The sequence below is a fragment of the Nomascus leucogenys genome, chromosome X, assembly GCF_006542625.1.
Source record: "Nomascus leucogenys isolate Asia chromosome X, Asia_NLE_v1, whole genome shotgun sequence".
Taxonomy (NCBI): Eukaryota; Metazoa; Chordata; class Mammalia; order Primates; family Hylobatidae; genus Nomascus; species Nomascus leucogenys.
Window position 1 is genome coordinate 70,250,114 of NC_044406.1, and position 21,854 is coordinate 70,271,967.

The 21,854-nt window shown below is 34.6% G+C and overlaps 1 protein-coding gene across 1 annotated transcript; it reads left to right on the forward strand.

Annotated features, from left to right (window-relative positions):
- The first annotated feature begins 1,482 nt into the window (after nt 1–1,482).
- TENT5D (terminal nucleotidyltransferase 5D) lies at nt 1,483–18,706 on the forward strand. The gene is made up of 3 exons (XM_030807367.1): nt 1,483–1,574; nt 13,290–13,412; nt 17,519–18,706. Exon 3 carries the CDS (start codon nt 17,537–17,539, stop codon nt 18,704–18,706), a length of 1,170 nt encoding a protein of 389 aa, XP_030663227.1. The 5' UTR covers nt 1,483–1,574; nt 13,290–13,412; nt 17,519–17,536.
- Nucleotides 18,707–21,854: the final 3,148 nt, after the last annotated feature.

The window sequence follows — 21,854 nt, forward strand, 5'->3', positions numbered from 1 at the left end:
CTGTTACTCTTTTTATGAATTTCTTTGCATAATTTGTTTTTTATTTTTTTCAGTGGGATCATAGACCCTTCCTCTATTCTTTACATTCTTTTGAATGAGGATTGAGTTAATTAAAGCACTTAATACCTGACACATTATAAGCATCATATAATTTTTGGTTATTGTTGCCATTTAATTATGTTTAAAAATTCTACACTCAAAAGTTTAAAATTAAAAATTTATATTCAGTATTATATGTATCATGTAATGTAATTTTCATATTTTTAAGAAACTGTACACGTATATTTTTCTTTAAAATTAAACTCCAATGTAACATTGTCTATATACAAGGATTAGGATTATAGTCTTAAATGTTACTAAAAATTATTTATTTCTTCGTCATATATTATAGTGCCAGGAAAACATTGAGTAGGTATCTTGTTTTACCTTTGGCCCCTCCAAAATGTATTTAGTCTTTTCTATGTTTTACTGGAAAATGCTATAAATTATCTATCTTAAAAATATCACATGCATCACTGGCTTAGCCAGATAATATATCTACCTACTTGCCTATCTTTGTAATCTTGATATTCTTATTCAAACAGTTATGTGATAGTTTCTATAAATTGGACATACTGTAACAAAACATTATGTTGGGAAGAACTCTGTCTTTTAAATGTTCTTTTTAAAATTAGTTGTTGGCACTCAAAACAATTATACTTATCAACCATAATACTTTTTTAACTGTTTCTTTTTGAGACAAAGGCTTGCTCTGTTTCTCAGGCTGGAGTGCAGTGGTGTGATCATGGCTTACTTCAGCCTTGACTTTCTGGGCTCAAGCAATTCTCCTACCTCAGCCTCTTGAGTAGCTGGGATGACAGATATGTATCCCCACACCGGGCTAATTTCTTTTTAAATTTTTTATAGAGTCGAAGTCTCTCTATATTGCCCAGGCTAGTCTTGAACTCCTGGGCTCAAGTAATCCTCCAGCCTCAGCCTTCCAAATTGCTGGGATTACAGGCATGAGCCACCATGACCAGCCTCTTTTTAATTGTTTAAGGATTTTTTTTTAAACAAAAGCATGTTCACTTGGGGGTAAAAATTAAATAGAGAATATTTTCCCAAACTCTGTATTTCAGAAATTACAACTTAATTTTGAAGTTACATGTAGGCAGTTACAATACTTACAAAACAAAAATGTTTGCCTATCTGTGTGAATCTACATGGTTTAACTGGTTATTTTCACTATTTTTTTCTCCTTCCTCCCTCTTCACTATTTTTTAACTTAAATTCAAGTATCTTGAGGAACCTGTTTTTAATCTTCAATATATCCAGTATAACATTGTCTTTTTTGAGATTTGGGACTCAGAATTGCCCCATTTAAATTTGTTTTTTGAAAATTCCCCCATCTATAAGAGCATTAATGATGCAATAATAATATTCCTTGTCTCCTGGCAACAGTAACCCTGGTATTGCAGCAAGTGAAGTGTAGAGAATGTGTGGAGATCAGGTGATGCAGAACTCTGGAAAAGGATGTTAGTCTTCAGAGTAGGACTGTTTGTTAAATTCAGCAAAGTCTACGATCAGAAGACACGGTGAGAAATCTTGTAGAAAGGGAGTTTTTCTTTTAGTTTTAACTCTGAGCACACACCAAAATTGACGTTTAATTTATATTTTGTCCAGAAACTTACTTGATTCAACTAAAATATCTTTGAAAATTATCTCTTTCATTAATAACTGTGCCCAAAATCATGGCTGTGGTAAAATTGAACTCAGTTAATAGTTTAAAAGGGCATCAATAATTGTTTTAATATTTTATTTTCTGAACTAGCTCAAGAGTAAGAGATAAAAGACATAACTGACATGTTGATATAGTATTAAGAATTATGTTTTTTCAGAACTCCAGAGTAAGAGAGTTACAAAACTCCCTACGTCCTACATTAATTGACTGACACATTGACATCTCAATAAATAGCCTGATGATGGATTATTTTCAAAATTTAATTTGTTTCTGAAGTGAAGTATTAAAAGACTATACCTAATTCCTTTTTGGATATCAAATGTTTTTAATTACTACATACCAGTGAAAGAAAGTTATTGTCAGGTAATCAAGCATGTTTACATATCTGTATATTTTTTATATAGTCCTGAACTTCCTTTTCAGATTATTTTTTTTCCTTTAAAGCACTCATGTCTTATCTCATTTGTATAGTTTTTGTTTGTTTGTTTTTTAGATGGGGTCTCGCTCTGTCACCAGGCTGGAGCGCAGTGGCGTGATCTCAGCTCACTGCAATCTCTGCCTCCCAGGTTCAAGCGATTCTCCTGCCTCAGCCTCCAGAGTAGCTGGGACTACAGGCATGCACCACCACACCAAGCTAATTTGTTTTTGTATTTTAGTAGAGATGGGGTTTCACCATGTTGGCCAGGATGGTCTTGATCTCCTCACCTCGTGATCTACCCGCCTCAGCCTCCCAAAGTGTTGGGATTACAGGCGTGAGCCACCGTGCGTGGCCTCATTGTATAGCTTTTAAGTATCTTAAGAGTGAAGTTACCTTATTTTCCTCTAGTAGAACAATTTAATGCAAGTAAAGTTTAGAAAAATAATCAAATTAATCGTAAACTTGTGGATTTTATTAAGCCAATTGTATTTTAAAATATCAAAGACCGCATTTTGAAATTGTTTTTTTAAAGAATGCCATTATCATTCACCCTTTTTCTCCTATGAAAATTAACTGCAGATGTGAGAGAAAACATGAAGACTTGAATATCTGTAGCCAAACCAAGAGCAGAAGGTGTTGAAATGAGGGAGGGGACTTCCCCATGATAAGGAGAATTAAGGAAAAAAGTGACTAGAAAAAAATGCCACTTCTTTCAGCAAAACTGCCTTCTGAGCGTGAACTTAAATTTGTATTTGTGTTGGAAATGCTTGAAGAAATGTGAGGAGAAGGAGGAGTTATTTGTGTGACAGGGGATGGGAAAAAAGTGGAGATTATTGAATGGGAGGTTGGGAATTCATGGGGCAAGTCATTATTTATAAGAAAAAAAGGGAAAATAGTTTTTGGTGTAGGAAAGGAGAAAGGTAGTAGTATCCCACGGGAGAAAGTTCAGCAATGAAGGAGAATGGAAAGTAATAAGAGATCACCCCACCTAGGGTAGGTGGAATCCATATGATTCCTTCTTTCTTTATTTCTCTCCCTTTAAAAAATGCATTTCATGGCTGGGTGCAGTGGCTCATGCCTGTAATCCCAGCACTTTGGGGGGCCGAGGTGGGTGGATCACGAGGTCAGGAGTTCAAGACCATCCTGACAAACATGGTGAAACCCCGTCTGTACTAAAAACACAAAAATTAGCTGGACATGGCAGCGCATGCCTGTAATCCCAGCTACTCGGGAGGCTGAGGCAGGAGAATCGCTTGAACCCGGTAGGCAGACATTGCAGTGAGCTGAGATAGCGCCACTGCACTCCAGCCTGGCAACAGATCTAGACTCCATCTCAAAAAAAAAAATTGCATTTCATTTTATCTTTAATGGCCCCTTCTCTTGCTTGCTTACTAGCAGGCTCCCTCCTGAGCCTCACGCTGACACCACACCCCTGTAGTTTCTCCTTGATGGGATGGGTTTGAGGAGAGCAGCAGTTGGTGAGGTAAGTTTTAATGTCTGAGAGGGTGTGGTGAGTAGACGGGGAGAGCTATGAACAGAAGTTTTTTGTTTTTTTGTTTTTTTGATAAAAGGCTTTTTCTAGAAACATTGGGATGGGTTTCTACTTTCCTCCTTCCTCAGATAGTGTTTAAGAGGGATGTGAAAGATGTATATGGTGTTGGCTATAATTCTGGAGTCCCCTTCAGAGAATACTTAATTCCTTGAGTGTTGACAGGGTTATCCACAGAGGGGTTAGTGATTTGGAATGATGTGGAAAAAGCTTATGAGATTACTGGGTTTACTGTGAGGGTCATGGCGAGTTGTACAGCATCCAGTGCGGAGAGAATGGCATTTTGGTCTCACTAGGTGGCTTTAGCTCCCAGCTTGCTTGAAAGCCCATTGTACTTTAGAGTATTCTCAGCCATTCCCTTCAAAAGGGGCTGGAGATTTCTCTGGCCAGCTTGCTTCTCTGAAATTGGTGGCAGTTTGGAGAGGCAGCAACTCTGCATCATGTATACCAGAAGCAAGAGAAGTTCACTTGGTGGCTGTTGAATTCACATAGCTATAAATCTCTACCAGCTACAGCCACTGGAAGGGGCAGAGGAAGAGTAGGAAGTGGAAGTAGTGCTACTATTGTAGTTTTCCCAATGAAGCAAAATATGTAGCAGTATTTTGTTGTTTGAGATAGTATCCAGAGTTTTTTGTTTTATATTTAAGAGAATTAAGGAGCATGGACACAAGGGTGAATTTCAAGTGAAAGTTTAATAAGCAAAAGAAGAATGCTTTCTGCAGCTGAGAGTGGGGCCCAAAGGGGTTCCCCACCATGAGGCTGGGGTTCAGGGTTTTTATAGACCGGGATGAGAAGGAACGTGCATAGTTTGCAGGCTGTTTTGGAGAAAGTGTGATTTAGCTTGGTCTGGGACCAATCAGGAGCTGAAGTGATGATTTATTGGGGCTACCTAGCTTGGCCCAGGACCTAGTAGAAGCTGAAGTGAAAGCTTGGCCAAAGACCTTGGCCCTGGGACTAATTAGGAGCTGAAGCAATGATTTATTTAGGCCAAGCTTACGGTTTAAAGCATGTTTAGAAAAGGAAAAAAAAAAGTGCCCACCAGAACCTACTGGAGCACCCCATGTACATGCCCACATAAGGAGAAGAGACTATTTCCTGGAAGCCTGCTGGTTATACAAAGGACAAAGACATTTCTATGCAGAGTCTTGTTCTCTTATTACAGTGGCTGCAGGCATGTCTTAGGCACAAAGAACAAAGGTTGGGCCTTGTTTCTTTATCTGAGTGGGCCAGAGGTTTGTGCAAGTTTTCTTATCTGGGCCTGCAGCCTGATTTTTCAGGCTGTTTCTCTGATTACATGAGTTTTACCAAGGACCCACCCTAACTGCCTACCTTTTCTCTCTTATTCTCCCCGTCAGGAGTGGAGACCCTAACTGCTGTTAGGGAGATTAAGCGTTGATTTTTTTTTAGCTACTTTTTGCTGGAGAGGGGTGTTGTGTGGGGAACAGCAACTAGGGTTTTTTGGGGGCTGGCTTAAGGGTCCTTGGAAGAAAGGCATGTTTATGCATGGTTCCTTTTGGATTACCATTTGTAGCTTGATAGCCTTTAGATGAGAAGAAACAATGTGGGTTATTAGAGTACATGTATTAAAATGAAACAAGGATGGAGGTAAAGAAGCTTAAAAATTCCAAGGCTAAGTGATGGCTAGTTATGCGTGTTAAGGTTTGGGTTCATGGGGCTTGGCTTCGGTTAGCTTTCTTGGTTTTACTTTTTAAACAAAGAAACTTGTGGGTTATGTGCACTTTATTTACTTTTATTACCTGGCAGGACTTGTGGGATAATTGCCCAGAACTAGAATATCGTTTTCGATTTCTACATTACCCATTCCCTTTTGTTTCCTTTGAGTGGTAGTTGGAGATTGCTGGTTGATTTACAGGAATAGGGTTAGTTTAAAATGTAGGTAGGCAAGAACTTGAAAACAACTACTGAGACTAGAAATTAATGCCAGCTGTATGATAACTTTTGAAACATAATTTTTTTCTCCAGTCCTCATTTTTGTTAAAAACAAATTATGATAAGACTGTGTTGTTTGCAAAATAGACTTTAGTCTCATACTTGGCCTGATTATTTACAGAAACTGCAGCAAGAATAATTACCTTTATATAGGCCTTTTAGATGGGCTTTGATGGAACTCTGTTTTACAAGGAATCTTAGATAGGACTTTTTAAAGCTGAGCCCAGCCATGGGTTTGCACCCTTAAATACCTGTGATTTGGGTAAACTTTTTTTCTGAGGTTTCAAGAGCATGGTGTTCTGGGCCTGTTAGAAAATGACTTTTTTACTCACCACAGATTAGGAACCCTGTACAGGGACTGTGTAGACAAAGTATGAGGCCAATTTTTCCAAGAGGCTTTTTTTGGCTTTTCAAGTTAAGCTTGACTTCTTAAAGGGAAACACATCCTTTTAGTTAAACCCTTGGCAAAACACCAGTTTTTAAATTGTCCTGTTGCAAAAGAAAATGCATTCTTATTGCACTGATGCAAACAATATATTGTTAGAAGTTAAGAATGCTTACAACTAGTGTCTGAATTTTAGAGGAACCAGGCAGAGAGAAACAAACATGTTTTACATTTTGCTTACAGGAGTATACCTTACTTAATTGTTAAAGGCTGTATCTAGTTTAAAATAAGTTTTCTTGACTGAAAAACAAAACAAGGATTAGCAATATTTTAAGCAAAAGTTAAAAAGATTATTTTAGCTTTTTATGAGTTCAGTCCATTCAGTTAACTCTTGTTTTGCTTGATATTTATAAACATTTCAGCTTTTTATGAATCCTGTATGCTTTTCCATTATTAGAAACCTGCATTTGAGAGCACCTGTTAAAGTTTTACAGCTGAGTTTAAAACATTTTTTGAAGAGGATTAAAACAATTGTCTTAAATGACAAAATTATCAGGGTGTTTACAGTTAGAAACACAATTGTCAAAGAAATTTGGTTATTTTTGTGGTTTACAACAGTTTAAGATAATTTCCATTATAATTGATAGCATATATTTAAACATTAGAACCTTAGACATCCCATATGGTTTTAGAACATATGTTAATAATATTTACTGAAGGCCGGGCACAGTGGCTCATGCCTGTAATCCCAGCACTTTGGGAAGCTGAGGTGGGCGGATTACAAGGTCAGGAGTTCGAGACCAGCCTGGCCAATATGGTGAAACCCCGTCTCTACTAAAAATACAAAAATGAGCTGGGCATGGTGGTGGGCACCTGTAATTCCAGCTACTCGGGCGGCTGAGGCAGGAGAATCACTTGAATCCGGGAGGTGGAGGTTGCAGTGAGCCAAGATCACGCCACTGCACTCCAGCCTGTGCAACAGAGTGAGACTCCATCTCAAAAAATAATAATAATAATAATATTTACTGAAATATAACCTGAAGAAGATTAAACATTACTTTGGCAATTCCATGTATTTAAACATCTTTAATAATTCTGTTTACCTGTTTTCTGGATGCTCTAGGGGCCCTCTGTAGCATCTGAAAGCTAGGTGTTAGGAAAGGCAATTTATTTTGGGAAGCCTGTTAAATATGTTATTGGTTTAAAACACTTGATATTATGAAATGGAATTTTAGATTACCATAAGTTATTTATTTTTCTAAAATGATGACTTAAAATTTTGAAAAACCAAAAGCCTTTTATTAGCCTTTAGTATTACACAAAAATCCTGTTCAAGAGAGAAAGCCAAATTTTACCCTTGCATTAGTTTACTATTAATGTTAACCCCAATTTTTAATGAAACCTTATAGACAATTATATTTAATTTTCACCAGTTTGATCATGAAGTCTTTACAAACCTTTTGTAACCCTTTACAAATTTTGCTGAAAAGGGTACCTTGTTGTGCTTTTATTTTAATGCTTAACTTAAAGAAAAATCTATATAATACTCTTTTGAATTTAGTTAATATGTATATACAGTTTTCATGGTAAGATTAATTCATACAGTTTTTCCACAGTTTGCTTAAATCTTCTGCTTTATTTTAAGAAAATTCTTTATCCGTAGGCAAAATGTACATTTCCATGCCTTCTTACAATTTTTTAGTAAAAACACATTTTACTGTTTTCACACACTTGCACGTAAATCCATTTTCAGTAGTCAATATGTTTTGGCTGTGTCCCCACCCAAATTTCAACTTGACTTATATCTCCCAGAATTTCCACATGTTGTGGAAGTGACCCAGGGAGAGGTAACAAAATCATGGGGGCCAGACTTTCCTGTGCTATTCTCATGATAGTAAATGAGTCTCACGAGATCTGATGGGTTTATCAGGGGTTTCCACTTTTGCTTCTTTCTCATTTTCTCTTGCTGCCACCATGTAAGAAGTGCCTTTTGCCTCCCACCATGATCCTGAGGCCTCCCCAGCCATGTGGCACTGTAAGTCCAATTAAACCTCTTTTTCTTCTCAGTCTCAGGTATGCCTTTATCAGAAGCATGAAAACAGACTAATACAGTAGACTTATTTACATGTTATAATGGTAACTCTTAGCAATTTTTAACTTTAATGTAAAACTTGGTAAGTTGTTATAATTATATACTAGGCACAGATAAAGTTTGACTTTTTTCAGCATAATTAGAGACATGGTTACTTTCATATGTCCCCAGACCTTACCCATTGTGAAGCAGGCAAGTCGAACAGTTTTTAAAGGCCAAAGAAGCAGTTTAAAACCTTAAAACATTTAGCAAACCTACTACGTGACTTGCATAATTTAGACTACCTATTTATATTTTGAAGACATTTGCATTTTACCAATAATCTTTAAGGCTGTTTTTATTTTTTAAAGATTAAAGTCACATGAACTGAAAGGTACCAGAGCTTTTATTTTTCCCTTTAAAAAATATTTGGTCCAAGGGCTTATCCTTTTTCAAGTTAATTAATTAGAGCTCTTCTTAAATAGACATTACACACACAACACATGTATAACTACACAGACAGGCAGAAGAAAATCCATCAGCTTAGGGTGGAACCATTTAAGAATAGGGCTCAGAAAGTATGTAGTTTCTGCGCCCTGACAAACAAGCATACCTGGAAGGCGAAAATAGATTTTGAGAGGTATTTATTTGCCTCTAATTTCAGGGGTTTAATGAGGAAAACAGATATTTTTTCCAAAATGGGATTTGTGGTGACTTTTCTGTTTTCTCAAGGAGTCCTGGGTTACCAGAAGTTATCCTAGGGCCTTTTATGCATGCACCAAGAGTGGCAAGACAGAGTGGAGGAAAATAATTTAGCTGACTGAGAAAAAACTTTTTCCAGAAAAACAAATTTATGAAAAGAAAAACATAAAGGCTTTTAAAAATACCTATAACTTAGATACCCACTTTTAATTAAGCTGAGCACTTTTTAAGAAAATTATTTTTATTAATTAAAACTACAGAGAATATAAACAGTGATTCTTATTATTTCTTTTATCAGTTTATACCACTATCTGTTCACTATAATGTTCAGGTTTTCCAGTTTTCTCTGGAAGGAAGTGGCTGCATTCAGACAGGGGGAGTTTTTTAGGTGGACTGCAGATCACTCTAGCAGCAAAGCTTGATATTTGAGGAGGTGATTGTCTGTTAGCCAGAGACTTTCCCTAGAGGACAGCCGTCCTGCTATATTGTGTGGGGTGTAAACAGTTAAGTTATTCCCCATGGTTAACCTGTTGGCTTCTGGCACCTGCAAAGCCACCACTGCAACTTCTTAGAGGCAGGCTGGCCATCCTTTAGCCATTAAGTTAAATTCCTTGCTTAGGTAACCCACTGATTGTTGAGCTGCACCTTGAGCCTTAGTTAAAACTTCCAGGGTCATTCCCTTCCTTTCTGATACATAGAGATTAAATGGCTTCCTTATGGGATGACTGAAGAAAGCTGCTGCTTTCAAGCAAGGCTTGCTTTAATTGTTTAAAGGCTTTTGAGTTTTAGGTTCTTAAGTTAGGGAGTGAGTTTTATCTGCTCGAGTTTCTTTTATGAGGTGGTATAAAGGGTGAGCTATTCCACTGTACCCAGGTACCCACAGTCTGCAAAATTCATTAATGCCTAAGAATCCTTTTAACTGTTAAAGTAAATGGGGTTAATCCTTTTCTCACCTGGTGCTCTCATCCCTTTTGATAAGACTGACTGACTTACTTTACTGAAGTCTGACAGAGCTGAGCTTCAGATTTTGAGACCCTATATTCCCTTTTAGCTAAGAAATTATGAAGAGCTTTTAGTGCCTTCTAGAGAAGCCCTTCACGATTGTGCAGTGGGAGGAAGGCACTGTTGGTGGGACTGTAAACTAGTTCAACCATTGTGGAAGTCAGTATGGCGATTCCTCAGGGATCTAGAACTAGAAATACCATTTGACCCAGCCATCCCATTACTGGGTATGTACCCAAACGATTATAAATCATGCTGCTATAAAGACACATGCACACGTATATTTATTGCGGCACTATTCACAATAGCAAAGACTTGGAACCAACCCAAATGTCCAACAACGATAGACTGGATTAAGAAAATGTGGCACATATACACCATGGAATACTATGCAGCCATAAAAAAGGATGAGTTCATGTCCTTTGTAGGGACGTGGATGAAACTGGAAACCATCATTCTCAGCAAACTTGCAAGGACAAAAAACCAAACACTGCATGTTCTCACTCATAGGTGGGAATTGAACAATGAGAACACATGGACACAGGAAGGGGAACATCACACTCTGGGGACTGTTGTGGGGTGGGGGGAGGGGGGAGGGACAGCATTAGGAGATATACCTAATGCTAAATGACGAGTTAATGGGTGCAGCACACCAACATGGCACATGTATACACATGTAACAAACCTGCACATTGTGCACATATACCCTAAAACTTAAAGTATAATAATAAAATTAAAAAACAAATTTATGTACAATTTCTTAATTTCCATTTTATTTCAAACACATTTTAAAGCTTTAGCTATTACAGGAATAAATTAGTGTTACAACCATAGATAAAGTATCTGCCTTAAGGTGTTGCCACTAGGAATCTTCATTTAAAGATAGGGCAGACAACATGAGGTCAACTTTAAGTATATGTACCTCTATTTTTTATACCCTACTACTAGTTTTCCATAGCCTGTAATCTAAATTATTCTATGGAATAATATCTCCCTTTAAAGGGGCATATATTCTGATTTGGTGGCTATTCTAAGAATTACTTTTAGGTTACATGGGTATCTACTAAATAGAATATCTGAATATCTTATCTGAATGTTTACTAAATATAGTAGACATTCAGAAAAGAAAGTATGTATAATTATTGTAGATTCAAGATATCTGGGAATATTAGGGAACTCTTTGATGTATAGAGAAAACTGCAAAATATCAATGACTTTTTCAAGGCAAAGTATATTAAAAGTGCATTTGTTTTCAATCTCATTCTTTTGTATTATTATTATACTTTAAGTTCTGGGATACATGTGCAGGACGTGCAGGTTTGTTACATAGATATACACGTGCCATGGTGGTTTGCTGCACCCATCAACCCGTCATCTACATTAGGTACTTCTAATGCTATCCCTCCCCTAGCCCCCCACCCCCTGATAGGTCCCAGTGTGTGATGTTCCCCTCCCTGTGTCCATGTGTTCTCATTGTTCAACTCCCACTTATGAGTGAGAACCTGCGGTGTTTGGTTTTCTGTTCCTGTGTTAGTTTGCTGAGAATGATGGTTTCCAGCTTCATCCATGTCACTGCAAAGGACATGAACTCATCCTTTTTTATGGCTGCATAGTATTCCATGGTGTATATGTGCCACATTTTCTTTATCAGTCTTATTCTTATTGATACAATAAGGACTATTGGAAACACACTTCTACTTTTAATTAGTTTTCTCTATAGTTAGGCAACTAAAGCACTAGAGCTCTCTACTGGTACAGAGATCACTTTTGTCCCATTTAAAACAACTCACTTGCTTTGCTTTTTACTGCTTTTACTATCTTTGGTATCTTTTTGCTTTGGGTTAGCACAATAAACAAGCAAAAACATTATCTACAGTGTTGATAGTTGAAAAAAAATCAAATTTCACTGTTAAGATAATTTGGTTAAAAGGGTTTCTCTTATTGCTACATAGCTATTTTAATGCTTTATTCCTTTTACAGCTCCCTCTGTATTTCCCAACAATTATTAAAAGAATATGATTTGAGCACCCAACTAGTTAACTGATATCACAACTTTATTTTTGAAGAGCAAAATGACAAAACAGTAGACATCTTACATTTTTCATCATGGAGCCAGACACAAAGTTAATGACTGGGTGAGGGATCTTTCTGACCTTGCCTGGCTTATTGGTCCACAAGTGTCAAAATCAGTATTTTATTTACTGTTGTTCCTTTCAGTATTGAATGAGTGAAATACCAATGGTAGTTTTCTTTTGGGTTAAAGTAATACTACAGGTTTTACTTTTGACTGAGTGAAAACAATGCAAGACACTTCTGTGAGATGATTAACACTTTATTTTATAGTTTTTTATTGCAGTATACTATTCAGGGTATTCTACAATCTTATTGAACACAGTATGGAAACATCAAATTGATATTACTTGATAAGCATGATCTTTTCTTCTTGATATAAGAAAATACTTTTTATTCTGAAATAGGTATCTGTATTTTAAAGGGATAATGGTTGGTTATGAGTAAATCATTGCTTAAATACTGAACTGTTATTTCTCACAGACATTAATATTCTCTCTTGGAAACAAATGCAATGTGTCAAATAAAATATCTAATACCTCTTTCCAATAGTCAAATCATGTTTAATACTTCTTTAGACTGGTAAAATATAATACATTCAGACCAAAATCTTGTTGTTTGTTTGTCTATAGGTAGGTATATATGGATATATAACTTGAAAGTTTCTAAAGTACAGGAACTTATTTTTATATACAATCATTTATTATAGGTAAGGGAACTAATTAGATTTAGGACCACAATATAAGTTTTAGAAAGACTTTCTACTGGCCTTAATGTCCAGCTCAGAAAAGAATATTGTACTGTTGAAATGTTTTCAAAAGTTTATGGTTTAAAAGAGTATTCACTTTGATTAGAATTTTCTGTATTATTTAATGTAATGTTTTAAATTCAGTGGAAATAGCCAAAATATGAGGGACTAGGAACTGCTATTGAGACTACTTTTCCTTTACCATTTCTTCTCAGTTTTCCTTAGTGTAGCAGTTCTTAAAGTGTCATTCCCTGACCAGCAGCATCAGCATCACCTTGGAAGTTATTAGAAATGCAGATATCCTGGCCCCACATCTGACCTGCTAAATTAGAAACTCTGGAGGTGGGACCCAGAAATCTGTGTGTTTACACACAGATAAAATGATTGCTCTAAAATAGTGGTTGTCAAATTTTAACATGCATTAGAGTTACAAACCATCTGTGTAATTCTAATGCATGTTAAACTTTGAGAACCACTATTTTAGAGCAATCATTTTATCATTTCTTCTGTGTGTATGTATGTGTCTGTGTGTGTATGTATATATGTATGTATGTATGTATGTATGTATGTATGTATGTATATAATTTGCAGGACTGTTGGCCATGGGGCATCATTATATTATTTGTATATAATATCTATTAAAGAACTTTATTTTTGCTTTTATTATCTTGCAGTTTTTCTGATTGGTGTATTACTTTATTCAGTGATAATATGAAAATTACCATCTTCACTGAAGGATCTACTGAATAATCATTTTAACTCAACTATATTGCATTCTTGAAAGCAATCCTTTCAATGTAAGTATGACGTCTTATCTCATTCTCTTTGAAAATATAGTTCTAATATTAATATAGACAGGTGAAGAGTGGCTAACTTATGTTTCCCATGGTCAAAGGGAGCATAGGGTTGTAATAGGGAGAACAATTACATTTTATTTATTATACAAATATCCATTCATAGTCTTTTGTGATATCTTGGCAAATTGCTTGCTTTGCTTTGCATTCCCAGATGAATTTAACCAGTTGAATAATGGATACCACTTTGTATTGATTTTGGCATTTACTATAGTCAGATACATTACAGGCATACTAATAGGTTAGGCTAGATGGGAAAAATGTTAGCTTAAAAGATAAGTAAATTGGGAGAAGACAGGGAGCCAAACAAGATTTAAATATTCTGCAATGTGAACTACTGCTGATCTCCACATTTTGAAAATGATAATTAGAAATTTCATGTTTTGTGCTTCTATTGAGGTTTATGTGGAAAATTATTGAAGAGTTTCTGCCTTGAATTTGGAATTTTAACTCATGAAAATGTAGCTTTATAATTCATACTCAATAAAACACACTTTCAGTAACTAAAAGTTGGATTGTACCCAAGACAGTATTATAAGCAATGTGGGTGGCTTTGTTGCAGTTTTTCCACCTTTACCATGACATTCATCCAAAGTTTCTATTTAGCCATACTTTTTGTTTCAGAAAATTCAAATTAAGTTTCTCAACAAGTTTTCTAATGTGCTGTTTTTGATATATGGGTGATTGACTCTACTATATGCAGTTAAGTATGGAGCCATAATCTACACATTAAGATAAGTCCTATTACTTTAATGCCATATTTGAAATTTGTACTAATAACACTACGTTGATATTGTACATTCTGTGAAAATGAACAGTAGCTGTGCCAAAAGGAGCATAACATTATTGTCGAATCTTGATTATTCATGTTAATAGAGGTCAGCATTGTTGGAGGCACGTATAGATTCCAGATCAGTACAAATCACTTATATTTACTCCATTGTGACATGTATTTTATTATATTTTGTGCTTATATATGTCTATATGTGTGTGTGTATATATATATGTATGTTTGAGTGTATATGTATCACAAGTTTTTACCATAATTAACGCTTTTTTCTAGGGCTAATTTTAAAAATGTGTAATTTTCATTTTCTTATATAACAGTAGAGGTAGTTAGTGACATGGTAACTCAGAATTTGTCAGTTAGTAATAATATGTCAATAAAATAGACTTGATTTCAAAAACAAGCTTTCATAGTTATGGCTAGAGAAAGGTTAAAAAAAACCTAACTGGTTATTAAAGCCTTGATTTAGACAGTTGAATAATGTGTTGCTCATGCAAGGACACCATTTCTCCACATCCTAGCAATTTGTCGTCACTGTTTCTGTAATTATTATGAAATACTAGGCCTAAACTATTTTATATGTGTGTTTTTAAAGCTTGTAGGTAATTGAAAAGACTAAAATGTTTGGAAATCACTAGCATAGATAATTAAGTGGCAATTGGAAAGTTGCAGACTGATGGACAGTTTTTCTACACCACTTTCCTGGTATAAAGTGAAGTTAAATTTTGGACCACTTTCTTATATTTGCAAGATCTTACTGCCATTTTGTTTGGGAAAAAAAATCCTATCTTCTCCCTTCTCTGATATCTAGGAACAGATCCAAGATATTAAGCAGGGCTTCCTATTTCTTGGTTTGAAGGATATCTTTTGATCAAGGACTTCTGCATTTTGGCAATTATTTATTTTAGTTAAGTCTCTGGATGGTTTTATTTGTATATAAGGGTCCTGTCAACTTTTGTTTGGGAAAGAATTTCATAATTTCAGTAATGTCAATATAGCAACATAAATGTTTTCCTTTATTTTCAGATCGTAGATGATTTACATGGAGACTGTAGGCCTGGGATTAGACCACTGAATTTTTAAAAATTTTTACTGATATTGACAATGGAAATTTGCCATTAAGGAAAGGAAAATATATATTTGCAAAACAAATTTGCACATGAAGAAGGAATTTTAGAACTTTTGCTGTATCATAAATTAAAATCTTATAGTTTATATGTGATATTTAAAAAATATGTATTAGGTAAATTGTTTTTCTTCCTAAAACCTTTACATGAAGCCAGGCAGTGTTGTGAACTATTCCTTTTCTAGATTGAGAATTTGAGCGTAACAAACTGTTAGCTTCTAATAATTCAGTGATAATTTCAGGAGAAGGAACTAGAAAATAAGATTACCAGTTCTCATTGCATGTTGTATCACTTCATGTAGCATCTTGCTCTTTCCAGTGTTCTAAAGATGCTATATAGATCATTTCATTCGATAGATGAATTACCAAATTCTGAAAGCCTGATTTGTAGTCAGTTTGGTCCATCCATTTTTAAGGATCGATTTGGATATTTACGTAGCTGATCAAACTGTATAAACATTAGTCATTAAAGTGGCTTAAAACAAGCATCCTATTTCATGGGTCATTTCATCATATAATAAAAATAAATACTCAGTCTGTAGTTCATATTTCTAGGGTTTACATACAGAGAAACAGAATAGGTTTAATTTTTCCTTCTCATTAACATAGATATGCTGTTGCTTAATTGGCCTTTTGCAAAATGCATGAACTATCAAAGTAGTCGATGTAGATGTCAAATAAGATGATTCTGTTTGCTCTAGTTCTACTAGGGAAATACATAATACTAAATTTCAAATATTTATATTCTGTTTGATAGCTCCTTAGGCAAAATATGAATACTGTCCACACAAATCTGTCTTAGGCTTCATATTGTTTTTTATTTCTGGAAGTCAGGAACAAATGCCTAACCCCAAAACTATGTCCATGTTGAATGTTATTTACTTCCCTAGATTTATTTGTTTAGACAGCTTATTAGCGTACTTGAAGATCCATGTAATCACTGCGATTGTACATGGCATAATTATATCTACTTGCATTTATAGTTACTATATATTATAAAATGTTAGCTTCCTAACATTCCCTAAACTATAAAATTATCTGAGCATATTATATTGCAAATCTGCAGTGAACATTTTTTAAAGCTTAGGAATCTTATGGGTTTATATATTCCCATAAGAATATATTAAAAATTTATATATATAAAATTTATATATATTATATTTAATTTATAATATTAATAAATATTATATAAATATTATTAAATTAATAATATAATGTATTGTAATTATTAATTATTAATTATATAATATAATTGTAAAAATAATTATTAATAATAATTAATATATAATTATATTATATAATTATATAATATAATCATATTAATTATATTGATTATATAATATAATTAAAATAATTAATGATATAATTAATAATTATAATATATAGATAATATTATATAATATATAATTATATATTAAAAAATTTATATATAAATTCTACAAATTTAGTAGTCTCATCTGTTTTTCATTTTAAATTGACATTCCTTCAACTAACATTTTTTAAAGAGCTACTGGGCACATAGAAGAGGTGATAAATTAGATACTTTCCTTATTAAGGAATTAAAGGAGCTCATATTCTAACAGAAGACTTCAGTAATATTCTTTTAAGTAAGAGCAGTTATATAGGAAACTGAAAAGTATATGAGAGAGTGATCTGATGCTTTTGGGATTAAAGATTATATATATTGTTTGTGAACACTATGCCATTGAGTCCATTGGTTCTAACACAGAGACATGTTATCTGGTCTCACTTTACAATCATGATAATTAATCTCAATGATACATTATGGTTATCCCATGAACAAAATTTATATCACCAAAGAAATACCATCATTATAGTATTTACATGAAGCAAGATTGAAAAAGGCTACCATTTTATATCAACAGTCATTACAACTTCAGCAAATTCCTGAGAAATCTGTTTGTATTCATCAATGTATCTAACATCTTTGACATAATAATTGTGGCTTTTATTTCACTTTTATATTTAAACATGATTAAATATATTGGTAATTTCCTTCCTAGTATTATCATGATTTTTATGTTGAGGGTAAGTCTATTTTTAACTTTTTCATATGCTTTAGCATTGGTTTTAAGGTGCTAACATATTTCTTCCCAATATTTGCTTGCTGTCTAGTGATCTACTGACTTCACAATGTCTGAAATCAGATTCACCAGTCTCACTTGGGATCAAGTTATAACACTGGATCAAGTGTTAGATGAAGTAATTCCAATTCATGGAAAGGGGAATTTCCCCACAATGGAGGTAAAACCAAAAGACATCATTCATGTTGTGAAAGATCAACTCATAGGGCAAGGAATTATTATTAAAGATGCCAGATTGAATGGTTCCATAGCAAGTTACATACTTGCAAGCCGTAATGGAATCAGCTATAAGGATCTGGACGTTATTTTTGGTGTTGAGCTTCCAAGTAACAAAGAATTTCAGGTTGTTAAGGATGCAGTTCTAGGCTGTCTACTTGACTTTTTACCAAAAGGTGTAAAGAAGGAAAAGATCTCCCCAGATATCATGAAAGAGGCTTACGTACAGAAATTCGTCAAGGTTTGCAATGAGCATGATTGTTGGAGTCTTATCTCCCTTTCAAATAACACTGGGAAGAATTTAGAACTAAAATTTGTGAGTTCGCTCAGACGGCAGTTTGAATTTAGTGTAGATTCCTTTCAAATTGTTTTGGATCCCATGTTAGACTTCTACAGTGACAAAAATGCCAAGCTAACCAAAGAATCCTATCCTGTTGTGGTAGCTGAAAGCATGTATGGAGACTTCCAGGAAGCAATGACACATTTGCAACACAAGCTCATATCTACCAGGAAACCTGAAGAGATTAGAGGTGGTGGCCTTCTGAAGTACTGCAACTTGCTGGTTCATGGCTTCAAGCCAGCCTGTATGTCAGAAATCAAAAACCTAGAACGTTATATGTGCTCTAGATTCTTTATTGATTTTCCTCATATAGAAGAACAGCAAAAGAAAATTGAATCATACCTCCACAACCATTTCATAGGTGAAGGAATGACCAAATATGACTACCTTATGACCTTGCATGGAGTTGTGAATGAAAGCACCGTTTGCCTCATGAATTATGAAAGAGGACAGATTCTCCACCTGATCACCATGATGGCTTTGAAAGTACTTGGAGAACTAAATATTCTACCCAATACAGAAGAGGTAACTTGCTTTTATCAGCCTGCTCCGTACTTTGCAGCTGAGGCAGGGTACCCTATTTGTGTAATATCTGAGCCATCCCCCATTATCTTCCAGCCATACTACCCACTGCACTTTCGTGGGTCAAATGGTATGGGTTAAAAAATACACATGCAACCATGGAAACTTTGATTTAATTAAACAGCACTTAAAAGCAAGTTTCCAAATGTAAAATTCAAGATCTGTTTTTATTTTTGTACAGTTACCAATTATTTTCAATTACAGTTGATGGAATAGTAGTTACCAACTATTTTTGATCAATTAAGCCATCACAGTAAATACAATATCTATAAACCAACCACTTTAAATGTTTTTCAGATGTTATTGACTAGCTATAATAACTTTCAAATGTTGTGTTCCTCTTGATATGATTTTCAAATCTTTTGACTACTTGTGACTTTCAAATTTACCGTGACAAATATATTAGAGATGCCTGCATCTTTGACTAAAACATAAAAGGACAGATTCATGTTTTAAAATTAAGATGTACAGTGAAGTATCACATTTTTTATATTCAGTCAATTCCTTTGTTACATTTAGTTCTTTTTTTCTATTGAATAATACCATCAATAATTTTTCAGTACTTGACAGAAATGCCTAATTTCAAAAGCAACAGATTCAGAAGACATTAAAACCCTGGACTTTTCAAGCATTTTTTTTTTTTGACAATTAAATTGGGTTGGATACAAAAATCCTACTATAGTTTAAAGGAATACTGGAAAAAAATGGTTCTGGAAAGCGCTGGACATTAGTAATCTGTCATCTATATAATAAAACATTTAGTTAATTTGTGGATTTGAATAACAATACCATACAGCTGTGCAACTACTACTGAGATCAGACACAGGGTTTTTTTCCCCTCAAAATAAGTTAAAACGAATGAAAATGACCAACTCTGAATGTGAAAGCTTTCTATCATCATCTACAAAGAGACTCTAAATGGCAAACAGGAAAAAACAGGCAGAGGTATATAGCCATAGCATTTACCATTTTATGGCCTATTTGAAAAACATCTTTATGTTGAGAAACATTCCATTTCAGTAAGTTAAAATATTTTCATTGTAACTAAATGAAGCAGGTTTTTCATTTTGCCTTTACCAAAGATCTTTTTTTTTTTTTTTGAGACAGAGTCTGGCTCTGTCGCCCAGGCTAGAGTGCAGTGGCGCAATCTCGGCTCACTGCAAGCTCCGCCTCCCGGGTTCACGCCATTCTCCTGCCTCAGCCTCCTGAGTAGCTGGGACTACAGGCGCCCGCCACCACGCCTGGCTAATTTTTTTGTATTTTTTTTAGTAGAGACGGGGTTTCACTGTGGTCTCATCTCCTGACCTTGTGATCCGCCCGCCTCGGCCTGCGAAAGTGCTGGGATTGCAAGCGTGAGCCACCGTGCCCGGCCCCAGAGATCATTTTCTAACATGCCACTCAAGTGCCTCTTCGTGTGAATTTTTGCATAACACTATAATTTATTCAACAACTGTGTACATTTACAATATATCTAAATATATACTTACTACATCGAGTATACTGCTAGAAAAATCTACCAGTGGGATTAAAAATGTATTTTCTTCCCATAATGAAAATAATTCATGACCAATATTACCTGAAGTGTCAGAAGCGGAGCTGTCTTAAATGAATATGGATCAGGCCATTGGAAAACTTCAATATTTCCATTTGGTTATGATTTTTTGTGAGTTTCCATTTCAGTTTTTATTGACCATCACATTTTCTATCACAACATGACCGGACAGTTGTATCCTGATAATTTGCCAGTTATAGACTGTGCTTAACTTATATTCACTGTATTACAATATTGGACAGAAGTACACCAAATATGGCATTTTCAAATAACCAATATTTCTGAGATGTTTTATACCACAGCACAAGTGGCCATCAGTATATTTTTAAAGAATTATATATCACAGAACCCTGAGGCTTTAAAACACTATGGACTTACCACTTTCTTGACAAATAAAGAATTTGTAAATACAATAAAATATTGAGAAATGAAAGGACTATGATTGTGATGTCGTGGGTATAGATTCAGTAGGTTCAATATTTTCCAGAGTGGTATTTGATACTGAATAGCAGAATTCTGAAGCTATTTGGAAATATCTCATACCCCATGTGCTCCCATAGCTTTCTTTGATCCCATTGAGAATTTAAACTCCTTCTTTCCTAAAAAACAAATTATTTATGGTATTCTCCTAAAGCTTTAAGTCCTGATGGAAGAATGGCCTGAAAGCTAGGTATGTTCTCCCAACATTTTAAGCATGTATTTCCCTTGTAAAAGCAAAGCTCTCAGAACTGCTATCTATGACTTTCTCAAGAGAAGGAATTTAAACCTCTTGAATGGGGATGGTATCACTGAAGAAAAAGCTGTAGCTTTATTTCTCATGGCTTGCTTTCTATAGATACCGTTACCAAGCTAGTACTTTGGTCCCAACCAACCAGAAAAATATCAGTCTTCAATAGTGTATGAATATCTCTCCAGGATTAGGCTAGTTCCCTTGAGAAGGAGTATTATTTCATTCTGCTCATTAGGGTAGTAAATGGAAAAGTTTTTCTATAAATTAATGAATGCTAGCCTCTTTGCCAAAAGGAGTTAATAGAAGTTATTTTTTAAAAACCCTACTCTAAAGCATATGACATCCCATTACCAGAGAGAAACAGTATTATCTTTGCCTGTTTAATATGTAGCCATTTTATTTTGTACAAATGCAATACTGAGTCTTGGTTTAGGAAGTTTTTTTTTCAGGAACCTAACCAAAACCAAAAAAGAAAGCAATTTTTAATATAATTCTAACATTCATATCTGTGAGACAAATTTTGTCAGCTACAGATACATATTTTTTAAACCAGAATATTCTTGTATTTCAAAAATATCCACACATTATTATCAAAGTTCTACAAGTAGGGTATTTATAACTTTTAAAGTTTTATATATTCTTCTAATAGTGACTCACACCCAATTTAGTTGAACAGAATTGAAAGAGAAGGATTAACTAGTTGATTTAATTTAGAGAAAAGCCAGCTAAATTCAAGACAAAAATATCAGAGCTAGAAATGTCAACTTCCCCTCAAAACTGGGAAAGCCTTCTGTGCCCAAATTCCATCTTCTTACATCAGCAAAGATCTATTAAAGTACATTCAAATTAAAGAGTTTAAAATTTGTCTTTAAAGTCACAGTTTAGTTATGCATTGATAAAAATAAGATAAAAAATGCCTCAGATACAATTAAAAATCCTTTTTATTC

Bases quoted from the DNA above. Each gene is read 5' to 3' on its own strand.
- TENT5D (XM_030807367.1), top strand. From the start codon at position 17,537: ATGTCTGAAATCAGATTCACCAGTCTCACTTGGGATCAAGTTATAACA.